This window comes from Lissotriton vulgaris, chromosome 1_1, assembly GCF_964263255.1.
Source record: "Lissotriton vulgaris chromosome 1_1, aLisVul1.2, whole genome shotgun sequence".
Lineage (NCBI taxonomy): Eukaryota > Metazoa > Chordata > Amphibia > Caudata > Salamandridae > Lissotriton > Lissotriton vulgaris.
The window spans coordinates 1,068,917,229-1,068,937,475 of NC_141685.1; the positions used below are offsets into that span (position 1 = coordinate 1,068,917,229).

General features: G+C 47.9%; 1 protein-coding gene across 1 annotated transcript in view; it reads left to right on the forward strand.

The window, feature by feature from the left end:
• IL2RB (interleukin 2 receptor subunit beta) overlaps positions 1-20,247 on the forward strand; it is a 446,549-nt gene that overhangs the window by 392,024 nt on the left and 34,278 nt on the right. Inside the window, exon 8 of the mRNA XM_086963139.1 lies at positions 9,844-9,952. Within this exon, the coding sequence (XP_086819265.1) occupies positions 9,844-9,952 (109 nt within the window). The remainder of the gene's footprint in view (positions 1-9,843; positions 9,953-20,247) is intronic.

Sequence of the window (20,247 nt, forward strand, 5' to 3'; positions counted from 1 at the left end):
TTGTCCTCCTTGGGTGGTAAGGATGGTTCATATGGTCTGTCAGCGAGAGTGTCGATACTAAGGCCTTTTACGGGGGAGGGGGATATTACTGGAACAAACTTAGACCCGCACAAAGCATTTAGTTCCTCCCAGTAGGACAAGGTTTGCGGTCTATCGGGGGTTTGTGGCGGGGATAGCATTGTGTCGAGGGGTTGGCGACGGTCATCAATATCTATTTTGCTGATAGTGGTAAGTGTTTTATAGTTCTGAGTGTGCTTTTCCATTCTCTGTCCCGGGCGCCGCTGTGGTATGGGATAATGATATGCCCCCTTGCTTGTTATGATTAATAAAGTATGTTCAAAAATAGTGTCTATGATGGAGAAGCAAAATGTCCATGGATAGTCTGTGAATAGTATGAAGTACTATACCTTCTTTTGTTGGGATGCCAAGAGAGGTGGCCCGTCCCGTCCACCTCGTGCCTCGGAGGGCCACAGAGGGCCCGCCCTTTGCCCGGGCTTCGCCCGGACGCTCCCGCGCGCGTCTCGCGATGCGAGAGGTTCTCCACAGTTTTACCCGCGCCTCCGGGCGCTCCGGTGACGTCACCCGCCACCCGGGGCACCTGGGGGGGGTAGTCCCTTACCCTCGCGGCGGTCAGAGTGCTGGCGCTATGGACACAACACCCGTTCCCCTCACGGCAATGAGATTTAGCAGCAGGTACTCCCCAGAGCATGCACCTCCTCAATTACGATTCAGAAAAGGGGGTGGTGATGAACAAATGTGTCTGAATTAAGCAGACCACTCTTACCCAGTCCAAAGATCAGGGCTTGATCCATCACCGTTTTTTAGCTCACTGCACCATCCCAGCTCAGAACTTGGCTATATGCAAATTAGTCTGACCCTGGCCCAGTGCATCATGGGAACAGGGCAGACCAAACTACCAAGCCAATTCTTATACTGGGAAGGAAACAAGCTACCGGGGACCGGTTTCTGGCATTTCAGCCGTCTTCGTCCCGGCTTGCTTGAATCCTGATGGTGCAATGAGCTAGGGACTCACATCTGAGTATACCCTTCCACGCTTATGGTAGACAAAAATGATTCAGTAAAGGGGGTGGTGATGAACAGAGTGTCTGAATTAAGCAGACCACTCTTACCCAGTCCAAAGATCAGGGCTTGATCCATCACCGTTTTTTAGCTCACTGCACCATCCCAGCTCAGAACTTGGCTATATGCAAATTAGTCTGACCCTGGCCCAGTGCATCATGGGAACAGGGCAGACCAAACTACCAAGCCAGTTCTTATACTGGGAAGGAAACAAGCTACCGGGGACCGGTTTCTGGCATTTCAGCCGTCTTCGGCCCAGCATGCTTGAATCCTGATGGTGCAATGAGCTAGGGACTCACATCTGAGTATACCCTTCCACGCTTATGGTGGACAAAAATGATTCAGAAAAGGGGGTGGTGATGAACAGAGTGTCTGAATTAAGCAGACCACTCTTACCCAGTCCAAAGATCAGGGCTTGATCCATCACCGTTTTTTAGCTCACTGCACCATCCCAGCTCAGAACTTGGCTATATGCAAATTAGTCTGACCCTGGGCCAGTGCATCATGGGAACAGGGCAGACCAAACTACCCCCTTTTCTGAATCGTTTTTGGCCACTATAGGTGTGGCAGGGTATACTCAGACATGAGTCCCTTTCTCACTGCACCATCAGGATTCAAACAAGCCGGGCCGAAGACGGCTGAAATGCCAGAAACCGGTCCCCGGTAGCTTGTCTCCTTTCTGGTGAAGAATTGGTTTGGTAGTTTAGTCTGCCCTGTTCCCATGATGCACTGGGCCAGGGACAGACTGATTTGCATATAGCCAGTTTCTGAGCTGGGATGGTGCAGTGAGATAAATAACGGTGATGGATCAAGCCCTGATCTTTGGACTGGGTAAGAGTGGTCTGCTTAATTCAGACACTCTGTTCATCACCACCCCCTTTTCTGAATCGTTTTTTGCCACTATAGGTGTGGCAGGGTATACTCAGACATGAGTCCCTTTCTCACTGCACCATCAGGATTCAAGCAAGCCGGGCCGAAGACGGATGAAATGCCAGAAACCGGTCCCCGGTAGCTTGTCTCCTTTCTGGTGAAGAATTGGTTTGGTAGTTTAGTCTGCCCTGTTCCCATGATGCACTGGGCCAGGGACAGACTGATTTGCATATAGCCAGGTTCTGAGCTGGGATGGTGCAGTGAGATAAATAACAGTGATGGATCAAGCCCTGATCTTTGGACTGGGTAAGAGGGGTCTACTTAATTCAGACACTCTGTTCATCACCACCCCCTTTTCTGAATCGTTTTTGGCCACTATAGGTGTGGCAGGGTATACTCAGACATGAGTCCCTTTCTCACTGCACCATCAGGATTCAAGCAAGCCGGGCCGAAGAGGGCTGAAATGCCAGAAACCGGTCCCCGGTAGCTTGTCTCCTTTCTGGTGAAGAATTGGCTTGGTAGTTTAGTCTGCCCTGTTCCCATGAAGCACTGGGCCAGGGACAGACTGATTTGCATATAGCCAGGTTCTGAGCTGGGATGGTGCAGTAAGATAAATAACGGTGATGGATCAAGCCCTGATCTTTGGACTGGGTAAGAGTGGTCTGCTTAATTCAGACACTCTGTTCATCACCACCCCCTTTTCCTCCTCAATTACAGCTTCCCACAGAGCGCTCGGCTCTCCACAGTTTTACCCGCCCCTCCGGGCGCTCCGCTGACATCACCCGCCCGCCGGGGCACCTGGGGGAGTAGTCCCTTGCCCTCGCGGCGGTCAGGATGCTGGCGCTATGGACACAACAGCCGTTCCCCTCACGGCAATGGGATTTAGCAGCAGGTACTCCCCAGAGCATGCACCTCCTCAATTACAGCTTCCCCATGTGAGAAATGGTCATTTGATGAGATCGCAATTAATCACTTGTTACATGTTCAATAACATGTCTTCAAATTGAAATGAAAATGGGTTTCTGCACTGGAAGACATGATCCTTACAAATTCTGTTCTCTGTCATGGGATGCAGCTATATGTGACCCATCAATGGCACCAACAACTTGTGGTATGCCTCGTAATGCAAAGAAGTCTGCCTTTATGTTGTTCAGTGTAACCACACCAGTAGGGAATTGAAAAAGTCATTCCTGTGACTGATCATGACATTCAGGAACTATTGTAGCATACAGGAGAAAGTGTCTTGGGACACTCCATTACAATCCCCAACTGTGTACTGGAAAGTGCCAGTTGCAGTGAAATGTAGGACTGCTGTTGCCTCTACAAGTATTGTTGTAGCCTTGGGATTTTGATTTAGAGGCATCAGTTCTGGGGACAGCTGATTTGCAAAATCCAATATGGTCTGTCAGTTCAGTCTAAATGTCTTCATTTTCTCAGTCTCTTGCATGGTGGCAAGGTCTGGAATGGGGAGGAATACTCTTGCCTGGCATCTTCTTGCTCTGCCAGGGACAAGTTGAAGTGATAATAGTATTTGTCTTAAGAAAATAAAAATAAAACTCCGAAATATAATATAAAACATATTTTGTGTTGAAAATGACCACAATAACACACATTTCACATAAAAGATAGATAGATAGATAGATAGATAGATAGATAGATAGATAGATAGATAGATAGATAGATAGATAGATAACTTAAAGTTATATTTTATTACCATACGTTAATCCAAGTGCTGTGTGCATGACCTTTGGCCGTGCACGGTGGATGTTGGCCGCAAGACCTGGCCAAGCGGCCAACCCCTGCAAGCATCCAAACCCTCCTGTGCACACCTTTGGCCGTGCGCAAAGGAAAGCTGGCCACAGGGCTTGGCCTGTGGCCTGGCCCTGTAGCCAATCCCCCAATGGCATCCAACCAGCAGGCACCCTCTCCAAGTTGCTTTTAGCCACGGGGACCCCCTATCTGTGGTCCTACCAAATTTTTAGGCATGCCCAGGGTCTTCCTCTTTGAGCCGATTTCAGCCCTGGGGACCCTGCGGCCCAGCCCCTTTGGGGGGAGCGGGACTAGTGTCCCCCTCCCCGGGCCATTTTTGGCGTCTTTGACTCTATCTCCCAGGGCCGACCATTATATTTATGGTATGGGGAAGGGGTGTTCGCAACCACCCTCCTTAGGATGATTTCAGCCCTGGTGACCCATTCCCCGGGTCACAGCCTTAATAAATGTGGGAGGGAGAGCGGCCCCTCTCCCGTGCCGATTTTGGCCCAGGGGACCTGGGGGATGGCCAAAGTTAATAAGGGGAGCACGCAGCCCTCCTCCACAGGCCTTATTGACCTTAGGGACCCCATCTCCTGGGGCCCAGCCAATGTGTAAAGGGTACGGGGCCTGCAAACCCAAACACCAGGCTGATTTTGGGACGGGATCCCCATCCCACTGGCCTGGCCATTTAAAAAGGAAGGAGGCGTGAATGCGCCCCTCCATGCCTCACCAGGCCTATTTCGGCCCAGGGACCCTATCCCCTGGCCCGTCCAACTAAGGGCACCACCATATTCTTGATGGAGTTTGCCAGGGGAGCCCTAAGGTCCCCGCATCACCAGTCGGCTCCCAGCATCCAGCGGGAGCAGGCATAGCTCCGGCCCTAGGGAGTAGATACAAATGGTGCTCCCTATGGGCTGATGCAATATTCAGATCTGTTTCCATGCCTGCTTTACTGTGGGCAGGAAAACAGAACTGAAGTCTGTTCCCAGCTGACAGGAGCATTTATCAAGCTCCCTCCAGCTGGAAGCAGTCTTGTGTTTGTTCTCCCTTGGCGGGAGCTTTGAAATCGTTCCACTAAGCAAGAACAAGCACAGGTATCTGTGCCTGTATCAGTGTGGGCAGGGAAACTGCTATGTCTCAGGGTGGACACCCCAGGGCATCGCTGGAGCCGGCCCTGGAGGATGGGGCACCCAGGTCCATTAATGACTCCGGGAGGGAGGGGGCTGCCTGTCCCAACCCCCCCCCCCCTTTTCTACATCGTTCGGGCCCCAAGAATGGGTCCCTGGGGCCAAAAAAGGCCTGAGAGGGTTCTGTGTGCCCCCCCCCTACTGTATATGATGGCCGCGCACCGGGGGCTTGGGTACCCGAGGTTAAAATTGGCTCCGGAGGAGGGCTGCATGCCCCTTCCCATTTATCTTAAAGTCGTGGTCCCTGGGCCATAATTGCCCCCCCAGTTATATACTTTATAATCCCTCCAGGACCTGGCCCTCCCGGGGTGGCATTAAAAACAAACTAGAGCTGGAGACCACGCTTACTTTTTAAACATTTAAACGTGAATCCTATGCAAATTCATGGCCATAGCCGGCTATGGAACCCCAACACCAGGCCTAGAGGGTTAGGGTAATCCTACAATGCCCATCTTTTTGGTTTTGTTTTGCGTTTTTGGGACATTCGGGCTGAGTCTCTAGTCCCAAGATGGCTGCCACCACTTCCTATTTGAAGTGGTGGTAGCCAGTTTGATCTTACCATGAGATCTGTTGGATCCGTGGAGGCTCTGCATCCCTAGCTATACATAAATCTTTTTTCTTTAATAACTCCAAAACTACTGATTTACACCAAATTACAAAAAGTACCGTCCTTTTTCTTGGGCCCCACTTGACGAATCAGCCCAAAACCTTCTGAACAGCTGCTGAAGTGAGTGGGAAACTAGTTTTGGAAATTTGGTGAAGATTCATCGAACTGTGCCAAAATTATTAACAAAAGGAAAAAACCCTATTCCTGTTGAAACTAGGTCCTAACTATAACTACCAACTGGATGCTGCCAACCTTTATAGATGTAGAAGTGCAGAAGCGGCCACCCAATACATTTTGGCAGAACGTCTTGATCACAGGTGGAGACTCGGTCCAAGGTGGCCATTTACATTAGGCACTCACGTTATTTGTACTTATCTCTTAACACATGTGAGAAACACCTCGTGAGCATAGGATGTGCTTTTATACATACACATGGGAGAGTTCATAAGTAAATACCATTCCCCAGTAGAATAAAAGCTGTGGGGTCCATGAAGTAATGATATATTGTGTAATGTGCAACAGGGGGCTCTTTTGTATTAGGCTTCACCTTTGAAGACTGCCTTTTGGGCCAAAACCTTGATTGGCCATCCTGGGAGAGGAGACAGCACCTTGCTCTGTGGCAACTGCCTTTGTTCCCAGGCGTGGGAGTCATTCACACGTCTCCTGGGCAGTCAGAAACCTGTGTGTAGCCTTTGTGAGGCTACTGGGCTAACTGGAGTGCAGAGTGGCAACTTTCTAAAATATGCTTAGCTTTATTGAGACTTTAAATCTGGCCTGAGCATCAGATCAGTTTTAATGTCACAATTAATTTGATACATTACTTTACTTGGTTAGGTGGTCCCATTCAGAAGTTAGCCGGGCTGAAGTGCCAGCCAGTAACCCTGTGTAAGCCAATGGGGCTTCTAACCCTTCCACAGTAAAACAGCAATTTGGAAGTTGTCTGCTCAGACATATAGAAAATCATGTCTTACTAAGTAATATATAGCTCCCTGCCATAGGACTGTCTAGGCCTTCATTAGGGAAGACTTACATATAATATTTAAAGGATGTGGTGGCTTTTGGCAAAGTCGAATTTGCATTGTCACACACTGCCCTGTCAATCTGCAGTTACATGTCTCTGTTACATGCAGGGTGGCGTACACAGTGGTGTAGCCATGGATGAATTCTGTATTACATGACCTAGGTACCTGGGGTTCCATATACTAGGGACTTATAAGTAAGACAGTACTTGCCAATTGGATGTATCCAATTCGACATAACTTGGCATAAGCACTGAGGTGTGGTTAGAAGGCCTCAGTGCACTCTCAGAGTCGGGAAAAACAGCAGCATCAGTCCAAAAATGTCGGTGTGAACATGCAAAAAGATGCATTTCCTTACAATAGAGGCATGAAAGGGCAGGGTGATCTTTGGATCCACGTTGGATCTGAGTGTGAAATCAGACGCCATCAGTATGGACTAGGGGGGCTAGATGCAGTGAGTTATCTACTGGAGGAAGTTGGTCAGAAAAATAATTAGGTGTGCACATGAACTGGAACTTCTGGCTGGACCTTTTGTGATAAAATGTTGGACAAAGTAAAGGCGAGGTGCTGCGTGTTGCTGAAAATGGCCAACATTTCAGCAGTGTCTGACATAAATCACCTTGGAGAAACCCGAATCAGGTTCCTCCCGGAGATGCTGAAGGACTTCTGCCATTTCTGCCTGGACAGTCAGTTAGCCTTGACAGCACAATACATTCCAGGTCAACGGATCACTTCGGCTGACTGGCACTCATGCTATTTTCAAAACACCAAAGGATGGAAATTGCACACCATGGTGTTCAAGGCACCCATGATCAAATGGGGTACCTGCCACAGGACCTTTTTGTACCAAGGCTGGATCACTAAGTACCAAGGTACTGCAGTTGGAAATAGAACCAGAAGGAGCCATGTCAGATGCTGTCCAACAGATGTGGATAGAGGAAGTTAAGCATGCTGTTCAACAGTTTGCTATGCATGCGAGGGTTACAGACAAGACAAGAAGATAATCGTATTCTAATCATCCAAATTTTGTAATCGCAAGTGTGGTTTCCGGTTTTGATGGAACTTTATTTGGATGCACCGACTCCATTTTTCTCTCTTTTAGAACATTCTGATGAATTCGTCTGGCGAAGGAAAAAACCCTCCAGTTTATGGCATGGTCGATCTTGGGCCTTTCAGAGCAAGCTGCGAGCCTCACTGAAAAGGTATTGGCAGTTAGCATCATCAAGCGCTAATGGGGTTTGGATCCTGTGGGGTCTGCCCTTGTCCACATACTAAATGTTATTATAACAAACAGTAATAGACAGGCAATTGTACAGGTCAGTGAACACCTGTCTGTCACCTATTTCAGCAGGGCACAGTAACTAGAAAGGATCTTGTTTGAGGAACAACCTATGGTATGCAGTTTCCTAAAAGGTCCAAGACTCTCAGTGTCTCTACAACCTAGGTATTCATGTCTCCGGGATGGCCATCAAGTTTCTATGTTCCTTTCACACCAACCAAATGAACATTTATCCTGTAAGGAATTATCTGGCAAGTTGGCCATGCTTCTTTGTTTGCTTTCTTGTAGAAGAATGTACTCCACACAGAGTGGCATTCTCGGTGTCTAGGCGCACAGACAAATACTTGGGTGATTTCTTCTCTAGAATTCAATGACTCACCTAATTTGTGTGTGGTTAAATGCCTTAAATGGTATAAACTCATGACGGAGGAATACAGACCTATGGGGGGATTCGCGTGCTTATTGCGGTTACAAAACTGTTCAAGATTGTTTCTTTACCAGCCATTGCTAGGCAGGTCAGGTGGATGATGCAAGAGATGGGCACTGACATGTAGAACTTTGGTGTGTATTCAGCCAGAAGGGCAATGGCATCCAAAGCTTTTTTTCAGGACCCTGTCCAGAAGATATCATGATTTCTATGGATTTTTATCGTACTGTACTTTCAAACTGTTTTATTTCCAGCTTGCAGATAAGGTGGATCCACTGGTAATCCCAAAGCTTTAAATTAGCATAGTCCTCGCTCCAGTCCTGCCATAGAATATAACATTTCCTAGCCGGCAGGAAACAATGTTTTCCGTTCTTATAAAGACAGGGGGGCGAGGGTTATCCCACCTGGCAGATATTATAAACTTATGTTTCCATGGATGACCCACCCCAAATAAGTTTATGGAGTGCGTATTAATTTCTGAATCAATTATTGTCATACTAGATGAATTGCTTGTATATAAGTGTAAAAGGTTTTAATGTTAAGACATGTAACGAGGACTGTATTTGTAAACATTGCTGTTAGAAGGATCTTATTTTTAACATGTTCCCAACAGAAACAGGATTGAATCCAAACTACAGGAGAAGAATAACCTTGCAGGAATAAAGCTTAATAAGGGATCATTACAAGGGAAATTATGGATGTTTTGACTACAATTTTCCCTGTGGTTCCTGTGAAATGTAGTATATGATGTTGATGTTTGTCTGGTATTTTGTAAAAGCGAAGGAAGGGAAGCTTAATCCTCACCTACGTTTCCTTAATAGAAAAAAACATGTTCATGCTGGCTAATAAATGTTATATTGTTCTGCAATTTCTTTCAACAAGCAAAGCAAATGTGTTAAATGAAACATAACTTATTTTGCCATATGGGATAGCCCTATGTTTTGTTTATGTATATTAACATCAGAACAAAGAGTGCCTTAAGTGCCTTAAACAGGACTGGAACATGTTGGCCCCAGGCCCTTATTATCATAGTGCCCTCCTCTAATAGGTAAATCCCACACAATACGCTTTCTGCTTGGGGGTTATCCAATAACCTTCGTTGCATACTCCTCGCCTTTGGATCCCTCGGACCTCAAGCCCTGACTCATACCCCCTGTTCAACTGCCCACTTATCCTTGTTGCCCTTTCTAACGTGCAGTCCCCAATCCTAATCCCGTCTTCTGGTTCTGTCTTCAATTAGCCCTTGGACCATAATACCCGACTTCAGTTTCCTCATTCCACTAACCCAGTGACTCTCAAACCCCTTTACAGCTCTTGGCCCATCATCCTCAGTCCCCATTATCACCTCAACACACTCCATGATAACTAAATCACATGATCACAGGTTTACCCAGGTACCATATTCCCTAGCCCATTACTCCCTCTCTTTTACCCATTCTTATAATCCCAGAACTTTGAGTCCAATTCTTTTGCCATTGGTATACCGTTTCCAAGCTCTGTGTTATTCTATACACTCAAAGCCTGAGAAAGAGTTTAGTCACCAGAACCATTCCCTCTTCCACCCAGTGGAGCGAGATGCCTCCCATGCCCACACTGACCATATCCGTCTGTCTTTTCTACAGCTCATGCCCAGGTCTTCTCTTTTCCTGTGCTCTGGATCGGGGGCATATGTGTGGCAGGCGCGTTCATTCCTGGGATCCTGCTCATCATTGGTTGTAAGCGGACAAATTGGTAAGTGTGTCCATTCCCTCCCTCTTTCCCACTTTGTTGACACGTTTCTAAAGGCCCACCTGTCTGGGAACACTGACAGTAGGAAGAAATAATCTTTGTATTCCCTCCAATCTTTTGGTTATGCAGACAGGGCCTGGTTTATGGGGTAAACAGGGGATTTCCAACCAGACCATAACTATGAAGATGCAATAGCTGGATCTAAGATGTGCCAGGCATGTGACTTACATTTTCCCAACCCTATCAGTTTTCCATAGACACCAACTTGTTCCCAAAACATGTGTCCACTTCTGTGATGAAATATTGAGGCATCTGTTATTAATCAAACATACATGAGGGTCTGAGGCCTTGTGGAATTTAGGTAACAAGGACATGTCAATCTTCACTTTTTCGATTTCCTAGTCTGTGGGGCAAGATATTATAAAAGTAGGGGCTCATGGCTTTTCTGCTTAGCTTTCAGTGGGGCGTTTGTCAACAACATGTGAACCACAAGAAATATGGACCACTGGATAAAGTGATGAAGAACTCGGTGTAGAATGAGATAAACATTAATTAGATGTCATTGTCTAGCAAGAGATCACAATTATCAGCCAAGGAACCACTTTTCGGAAATTGGTTGATAAGTGCATTGTAGATGGCACAGAATATGCCGACCTGCCTGTTTGAAAGGATTGCATTGCTGTCGTGTCTTTCTAACATGGTATATTTAGCCACAGGATTTTTTGACATTTGGCATGGTTTTCAACAGAAATGAGCCTTCAGAAAAATTGAACAAACGAATCACTATTGAAGAGAGTGTGAGCAGCAGCTACAAGGGTTTAGTTGCAAGCACAGTTGAAACTTGCATACCCCGTCCTTATAGTTATTGAGAGATCTTTAAGAATGAGATTAAGCACTCAGCTGTTTATACATTGTTTCAGATATTATTATTTTTTTACGTTTTATTGGGATTTGGCCCGATAACACGCCAAGGCTTGGTACAGATGCTGTAGTAAAATAAAAGAGAATCTCCACAATTCACATTGTAGTGCCACAAAGTGGGAAACACAGGATCACCTCTCTCGCGGCTAAACAGGATGCTATAAAACATTAAGCATCACCCCATAAACTCAGTCGGGCGGCCCCAAAGGATTGCATCTCCCTCTCCAAGAGCCACAGTCAGGATGGACATGGCTCTTGATGTTATCCTCCGTGCCTGACACAATCTTTCCAGACTTAAGGATGGTTCTTAGGGCAACCACTTGCCATATATACTGGACATTCCAGCTCCATGCAGTAGTTCATACCTATCACCCACCCAGTTATGTGTGGGATCGTGGTGTCCTTCCATGCCCTTGCAATGTCATGCTTGGCTATCAGCAGGCCCAACCAGAGCAGCACCCTCTTGTATCTGTCACTCCCTATTTCCTAGCAGATGTATAGAAGGATCCATTTTGGGTCCCTAGGGACTTTTCAACCCGGTACTGTTTCCAAGGTCCTCAATACGCCCTCCCAAAAGTGTGATAAGGCCAGGCAGTGCCAAAATGTGCGCAGCAGGTTCCCCGTGGGAAACAGGTAACCTCCTGAATCAGCCGGCCCCATTCTGAACAGCTGTGTCCTGGTGAGGGATGTGCAATACAGCAGTTTGAGTTATATCAGGGGGAACTGAGAGGCTATCTCTACCTCCCTAGCGGCAGCCACTGCTTCAATTCAGTCCTCATCCTCCAGTGGCCCCAAGTCCCGTGCCACGCTTCCCTCACCCCAACCATGGGACCTGGCTGATTGTGCCTCAAAGTCTAATAAAGGATGAACAGTTTGTTTACCTTGATGTCGGTGTGCAGGATTTTTGCCACCAGGGCAGAGTATTCGGTAATGACCATGTTATTCTATTTGAGTAGAGGGAGTGCTGCGCCACCGGACGTGACGCGCAGTCACCAGGTCAGCTGGTTGCTGCCTGGAAACTACAAATTGTCATGCCCTGGCCGACGCGCAGCGAAAGCGCTAGAGGCAGCATTTAGGCACAGTTAAGGTTTGAGCTCCTGGTAAAGGGCTCCACTCTCTGCCTTACACTCTCTGATGCACACATGCTAAACCCAGCACTTTTTAAGCTTTGCGATCGTTTGTCATAACAAAGTTACTTATTTAATCTCTTTTTAAAAGAATTCACGCTTATTTATTTAAAAATCACTGGCTTGTTGTACTCACTCTACCAATCAAGGGTCACTCGTAGGGGTGCTGCCACGGTCCACCACGGTCCACCACGGAAGGTTCCGTTTGAATAGAGGGAGTGCTGCGCCACCCGAAGTGACGTGCAGTCACCAGGTCAGCTGGTTGCTGCCTGGAAACTACAAATGATCATGCCCTGGCCGACGCGCAGCGGACGCACTAGAGGCAGCATTTAGGTACATTTAAGGTTCGAGTGCCTAGTAAAGGGCTCCACTCTCTGCCTTTCACTCTCTGATGCACACACGCTATATCCAGCACTTTTTTAGTTTTGCGATCGTTTGTCAGAACAAAGTTACTTGTTCAATCACTCTTTAAAAGAATTCACGCTTATTAGGTCGCGCGACCTATCAATGTGCGCAAGCGCATTGAGCGGAGCGAGAATTCAAGTGCTCAAAATACTCGTGAAACCAAGGGTTTCGTTCGTGCGGTTTTCTTTGAGTTCACGTGAATCACGTGACCAAACAAGCACGCGCATCAGCCTCCCTCCCTCCTAATTGCATTTTTTCACGGCCGCACAGCACATCAAAGGGTTTCTCCCAGCGTGTGCTGTGCGGCTTCTCCTCCCCTAATTATTCATGGCTGGCAGGTGGCCGGCCTTACTTTCAGTTTCCCGGCCGCTCTTGTTTTGCATGTTTTGTATGCATGTAGAACACGCCTATTATCCAGTATTAGGGGTGTCTTTCATGGATTCACATGCCTGAATCATTCCCCGTCGTCGAGACGGGAGCCTCCGGTAAATGAAAAAGTAATGTCTTATAGACATACATAGAGAAAATAGGCCTAAGGGCCTCCCCTTAGTAGCCTTTCTTAGTCCTTATGTAAAAAGGACCAAACTCTCCTAGTCAGCCAATCAGCTCCGACCTCCCTCTAGAACCTTCCTGGGAGGAGCCTCAGTCCCTCAGATTTTCTACCGCACGTTGTGCTAGGGAGTCTCCTCTGAGCTCTGCTCAGATTCTGTGTATTTTTCACTTAATTTGGCTTTTCTACTATGGATTATCTTCACATACATTCTTTATCTCAAATAAAGAAGGTATAACAAGGGAAAGAACGGAAGAATTCTGTTTGGAGCCTGCACTTCTTGTTCCAAGAGGTAGCTCTGCTCTGTTCCTCACACTCACAGACCAAAAGGTATGTTGCACTTTTTCAAGTGATTTTTGAAGGGTCGTGAAGAGAGGCTGTTAATATGGTTAACGCCAGAAAGGAGGTTACTATTTGCACTTCTTGTTCCAAGAGGTAGCTCTGCTCTGTTCCTCACACTCACAGACCAAAAGGTATGTTGCACTTTTTCAAGTGATTTTTGAGGGGTTGTGAAGAGAGGCTGTTAATATGGTTAAGGCCAGAAAGGAGGCTATTATTTTCTCCAGTTACTGGGATGAGGTGTTGCCCTCAAAGTCTAGGAGACCTTGATAAAGAATTTCCTCAGACTCATTCCTCAGGGTACCATCCTGAGAAGGCCCTAAAAAAGACCGCTCATGGTCTTCCGGGCGCAGTCCTTCAACAATCTCCCCACTCTGTGAAAAAGGAGAGTAAAGGACTTGCCTTTGGAGAAATGTCGGATAACAATGACGACGTATGAGCCGTCTAAATCGCCTCCTCTGATCATAGGATCATTCAGAAGGGCGTCTCCTACCCGAAGTACAGCCTAAGGAGCCATCGATGTCAAAAACATCATCATTGCTACCACAGCCTCTGCGTCTATATGGCTCATCTACAATGCTTGTCTAAGCGTCGACGATGAGAGTGTCGACGGCGACGACAGCGTCGACAATGACGTCGACGACGAGGGAAGACCGTCGACGACGAGACCGTCGACGACGAGGCCGTCGACGGCGGTACTATCGACGACGAGGCCGTCGACGACGAGACCGTCGACGGCAAGGCTGTCGACGACGAGGCCGTCGACGACGAGGCCGTCGACGACGAGACCGACGACGAGGCCGTCGACGACGAAGGGGCCGGCGACGACGAGACCGTCGACGTCGGACACGCAACCATCGACGACAACCTCTAGGAATATCGATTATGGCTTCATCTACATGGCTGTTCCTCTACGACGGCGTGTCTACGGCCTGCCTACGGTTTCAAGGATGGCCTCATCTACGAAGGCGCATCTTCGTGGGCGCGTCGCGGCCTGTCTACAGCGTCGACAAGGGCCTAGTCTACGAGGGCCTAGTCTACGAAGCCCTAGTGTTCGATGGCCTAGTTTACAATGGCCTACTCTACGATGGCCTACTCTATAGTCTACGATGGCCTAGTCTAATGGCCTGCTCTACGAAGGCCTAGTGAGCGATGGCCTAGTCGTCTACGAAGGCCTAGTGCTCGGTGGCCTCGTCTACGACGACCTAGTCTAAGATGGCCTAGTCTCTGACGGCCTCATCTACAAAGGCTAGTCTAAAGAGTCGACTGCTCGCCTACGACGGCCTGTCTATGGTATCGACGATAGCCTCATCTACGTAGGCTCATCTTCGAGGACTCATCTACGGCGGCATAGTCATGGACGACATCGTCTATGACAACCTGTCTAGTCGACCTGGGCCTTCTCTAAGATGGCCTAGTCTAAGACGGCCTCATCTACGCGGGCCTAGCCTACGAGGGCCTCGTCTACGATGGCCTAGCCTACGAGGGACTCGTCTACGATAGCCTCGTCTAGGATGGTCTTGTCTATGATGACCGCATTTACGACGGCCTCAGCTACGAAGGCTAGTCTTCGACGGCGTCGTCGCCCTTATCTACGACGGAGCATATATGCAGTCGTCTACGACGGCCTCATCTATGACTGCTCGTCTACGACGACATAGTCTCTGACGGAGATCTCGTCGACGGACTCGCAACGAAGGGGAAATCCGCCAATTCTGTACTCTCTTCTAAAGGGGGTATGGTCATCTATGACTGCTCGTCTGCGATGGCATGGTCTATGACGGCAACCTCGTCGACGAATTCATCGACGGAGGAAATCCACCAATTCTGGAATCTCTTCTAAGGTGGTATGGAGAACTACTCAACGTTTTCAGACCTCGATGACCTCTCAAGAGCAGGCCTGCTTCTTGTACGTCTCCAGAGACACCTTCAAGAAGGCTGTGAGGTCAATACTGGTTATAAATTACCTATAGTCGGAAAAGGTACGGGTCAGGTAGTACCCCTCCTCTGTATCACTAGTGATCCCTCACACCGGCGTGTTTAACAGGAACTTTCTATGCCGGACTCCGTAGTGACACGGGCGGCCTAGAAAAACTCCGGGGATCCTTCGGCCCCGAGGTCACCTCCTCCTGATACGGAGGATTTAAGAGGGGACAACCTTAGGAACAGGTTTTCCTCAGTGACCGTTCTAGCGCTCTTGGTACGCTAGCATGGACAATTGTGGCCTCACTGACCCCATACCAGTCGGAATTGCCAGGCTCATCCGAAGTGGAAGTAAAATGGAATCCGCTACATGGTGAAGCATCGGCGTTAAACTATAGACTGCGCGAAGAACATCGCTATGACAGGGTTCCGCCAGTTGGCTGAAACAGCAGTCTCGCGGATCCAAGGAGGGCCCTTTCCGTCCTGAGGTGCAAACGACGGTTGTGGTCAGACCATATGAGGGCCAGTCACTATTGGCACGATTAGTTAACGAGGCAGACAATGCGAGAACTTTGAACACTCTTCAGTATATGAACCAGTCCTTTAGTACAAAGGGAGGAAGAAGAAGGTCTTCCCACAAAGGACATTATCAATTCCAATCTTCCTGCTCTTCAGGCCAGAGTAGACCGCAAGGCCTTCAGTCGCCAACAATAGCAAAACAAGCACCCCTCTTCTGAGAACTTGTCTTCTCAGGGAACGGACAGCGGAGATATCAAAAGGTACAGCTGCATCTACGTCTGGGTTATACTGTAGAAAGGAGCTATAGCGAGAATTCCTCCTCCTCAAAGGAGCTATAGCGAGAGTACCTCCTCCTCATAAGGAAAAAGGGTTTTTTGTTCCCGCTTCCCTTTTTTATATCCAGAAAAAGATAAGAGGTGGAGACCAACCTTGGGCTTCAGAGACTTCAACACACTCCTACAAGAGACAGTTGTTTCGCATGGCAATCCATGAGGTCCTGCAAACAGGACGTTTAACTCCATATCCCACTTCACAGAAATCGCTAAAAATACTTACGATTTGCAGTAGTGGCCGGACATTTGCAGTTTCGCGTTCTGCCTTTCGGGCTAAAGTCTGCGCCACACATACTCACAAAATACCGTTCCCTGGGGGCGACATTACTAGGACACCAGGTCCTTCGGTTTCTGAATGACTGCCTGGTCAAGGCTTCATCCTTGCAAGACGGTCCAGGTCTCCCAACGCCTGCTTTCAGTTTTCAATGCTTGGATCTCATCCTCAATCAGGAAAAATCGGTCCTGGAACCTTCTCACTACATCAGTTTCCTAGGTACTTCAGTTTCCTAGGTATACCCTGGACACACGGTCACCACAAGCATTCCCATCGGTGAGTGATCGTGTATCCCCCTCGCTCTCAACTACGAACGAGACCTCTACAAGAGGCGCTATCGAAGCGGTGGTTACATTCCACAGGGTCATCTTGCCACATAAAAGATACTCCGCACATGGCCGGAATCCTACAATGGGGAATACCCTCTCAAACACTGTCTCAAGGCTGGTCACTCCTACTTCCGGCGGTTCCTCACGTTGTCACATAAGGTGGACGGTGGTCTCCTATGGAGAAGACACTACATATCAATCGGACTAACCTGCTGGCGGCCTTCCTGGCCCTTCAAGCTTGCCTACCAAGAATAAGACGAACAATGGGCTCACCAATGCGTTCAGCAGGCAGAAACCATTGTAACAGAGAGCTGGACCAACACATCATTGGCCACATCTTCTCCGGATGAAGCACGCCGCACATGGATCTAATTGCGACGTGAATGTACGCCGAATGCCCACACTTCGGAAATTGGCTGGGGAATGCATCTCCAACCGCATGGCGCACTGTTTTTGCGTGGGCATTCCTCCATTCCCGATGCTCCCATTGTCCTCAAGACAAGAATGGTGGAGCCTTGTATTCTGGATTTACTAGCCCCAATTGGGCCGAGGCGACATTGGTTCACAGAACTCCGCCGCCTATTGTATTCTGGATTTACTAGCCCCAATTGGGCCGAGGCGACATTGGTTCACAGAACTCCGCCGCCTATCCCTGGAGCCACCGGCGGCAGTATCTATCTCTGCTTACTATGAACGATAAGGCAGTTCAACATCAGGGTAGGAAGTCTCTCAGGTTGGTCGCCTGGCCCCTGAGTTCAGAGTTCCACAATCGGAATGATCCACATGACTGTAGACATTCTTACCAGAGCAAGTGCGGATAGCACATAAACATATTCCCGGAAGGGGAAGCGCTTTGTGTCTGGGGCGTAGCCGCGGAAATATGTTTTTCCCCACATCACTGGTGCAAATATTGCCTTATCGATTACATCTACCACAGTCGGACCTAACCCACTCCTCCATTACAGTACCCTTAACAGCGTCATCTCGTTATATAAGAATTCCAACGAGCCCATCGCTCTGGTCAAGCGGGTTGATTAAGCAAGTTCTAAAACGATTATATAGATCTTTCCCGACAGTAAGGAGGTTGCCACCTCCTGGCATCTCAATGTGGTTCTTAACATGCTCATGAAACATCCGTTTGAACCAGTACACGGAGCTGACCCAAAGTATGTCTCGGGGAAAATCCACACTAAGGGTCAGAGAGCTACTGACGGTTTTCTATCCAGAAGAGTGAGCGAGCTTCAAGCTCTGTCCATTCAGGAACCATACATGCACTTCAGGAATGATGGCGTAGTGCTGAGTCCGAACCCAAAAATTCGTTCCGAAAAGTGCCTTCAGACTTTCATCTCAATGAGCCAGTAATCCTTCAAACTTTCTTTGCGAACCTTTCCACCGCAGCAGAATGGGCTCTACATTCTTTAAATCTCAGAGATGGCTCAGGTTCTACCTAGATAACTCTAAGACTTCAGATACTCTTCACAACTGTTCGTGGCATACAGCAGGCCAAGAATGGGCCTGTCCCTCACGAAACTAAGCATCTCAAGATGGATCTCATCAGCGATTGCATTCTACCACGACCAGGCCGGACGGCCTTTAACTGATCAGGTCACTGCACATTCCATCAGGGCGTGGTCCACGTCAGCAACACTCTTCGCGTCACTGCACATTCCACCAGGGCAATGTCCACGTCAGCAGCTCTCTTCGCGGAGGTGCCAATATTGGACATTTGCAGAGCGGCGACCTGAAAGTCACCGCACACTTTCTCCAGACAGTACTGCCTGGATTTCGAACTTCAGAAAGACGCGGCAGCGGGTCCAGCGGGGCTTCGCCATCTCTTTCAGTGGGGTGAGCCTTCCTACATCCCGCCGTCCAGGTATGCACATTCCTTGCTCTTGTGATACTATATGTGATAATATATGCATTGTCTAACATGACTGCAGAGCTGATTTACATCGCAAATGTGCATATCTGATTGCTAACTATTCTGATTCAGGCATGTGAATCCATGAAAGACACCCCTAATACTGGATAAGAAATGCGTTACTTACCTGTAACAGCAGTTATCCAGTATTGGTGTCTTTCATGGATTCACATGCAACCCTCCCGCCTCCCCGGGAAGGACTCACATCCCTCTCTAACAACATTACGCCTACCTAGCTGGGTGCGTACGAAAATCTGAGGGACTGAGGCTCCTCCCAGGAAGGTTCTAGAGGGAGGTCGGAGCTGATTGGCTGACTAGGAGAGTTTGGTCCTTTTTACATAAGGACTAAGAAAGGCTACTAAGGGGAGGCCCTTAGGCCTATTTTCTCTATGTATGTCTATAAGACATTACTTTTTTATTTACCGGAGGCTCCCGTCTCGACGACGGGGAATGATTCAGGCATGTGAATCCATGAAAGACACCAATACTGGATAACTGCTGTTACAGGTAAGTAACGCATTTCTTATGGTAGCTTTCTATTATTTTGCTCTTCTCAAGTACTTTCTACACCACATTCACCTCATTCAAAATGCTCCTTTTTTTAAAAAAACAGCTTTGTATGCATCTCTGGATCCTTAGACACAGCGTTCCTTCTTACGTTTGCAGCCGGGTCTTTAGTTCTGCACAGCATGGAAATCTGTGTTTTATAATACTCATCTAAGGTCACTCAGTTTAATTGCTCTCGTCCAGGCAGATGCTCTTTCTCCTTCCTCCCAGCCACCCACTAGAACGCCCTTCCGTTGGACATTCATGCTCACCCTAGCAGTCATCGCTTTAGATAACGTTTGAAAACCTGGATATTCTTTTAAGTCTGCTTCTTTCTCTAGCTTTCCCTGGTACGAGACGTGATGGCAGCACACTGCACACACAGCATTAATGTGTTCAAACCTAGGACAGAGGTCTCCAAAGCTTTGGTGTGGCCAAAAGCTCCCTTTTCCTCAGGTTTGCACCAGGAAGCAAAATCGTGGATGAGAGAAGAAAATGTACGGAAAGCTTCACTTCTCACAAGAGAAATAAACTTGACTGCAGTGATAACCTTGAAGCCTGTAACAGCAGTAAAATGTTTACATAGAGTCTTAATCCAAGTATCTTCATGAATGATTTGTCTCTGCGACAGACTCTATGCAGGCGGCATGAGAGAAGCTAATAATCGGCAATAATCTGGTGTATGTTTCATGCAGCCTGCATTGGTATCGAGGTCGACCACTGTAGCCGTAAGGCCACATCCTCTACCCCATCTAACTCCAAGACACATGCAAGATTGTATTACCTTATTGGAAGATAATAAAAGGTATATGTTTCTATGAGTAGAGGTACCCCAATAGAACAGTTAGAGGTTGTCACTCACTGCCAGGCGTTGGAGCTGGTTCACTGATAACACACTGCAGCCAATCGTAAAGCTTCTTGCCTGTGCCGCCCAAAAGCTTCTAAAAGCTGTGAACGAACACCTTCGGATTGCACAGAATCTCTTTTACCCACCTTTTCAGTATAACTGGGTCCAAACTAAAGATAGGTTTGACCTATTGGTCGGAATGCTTGGATCAAAGTTCGCTGGCGGCAGACAGATCCTAATACTGACAACAGAAATGCATACAAGT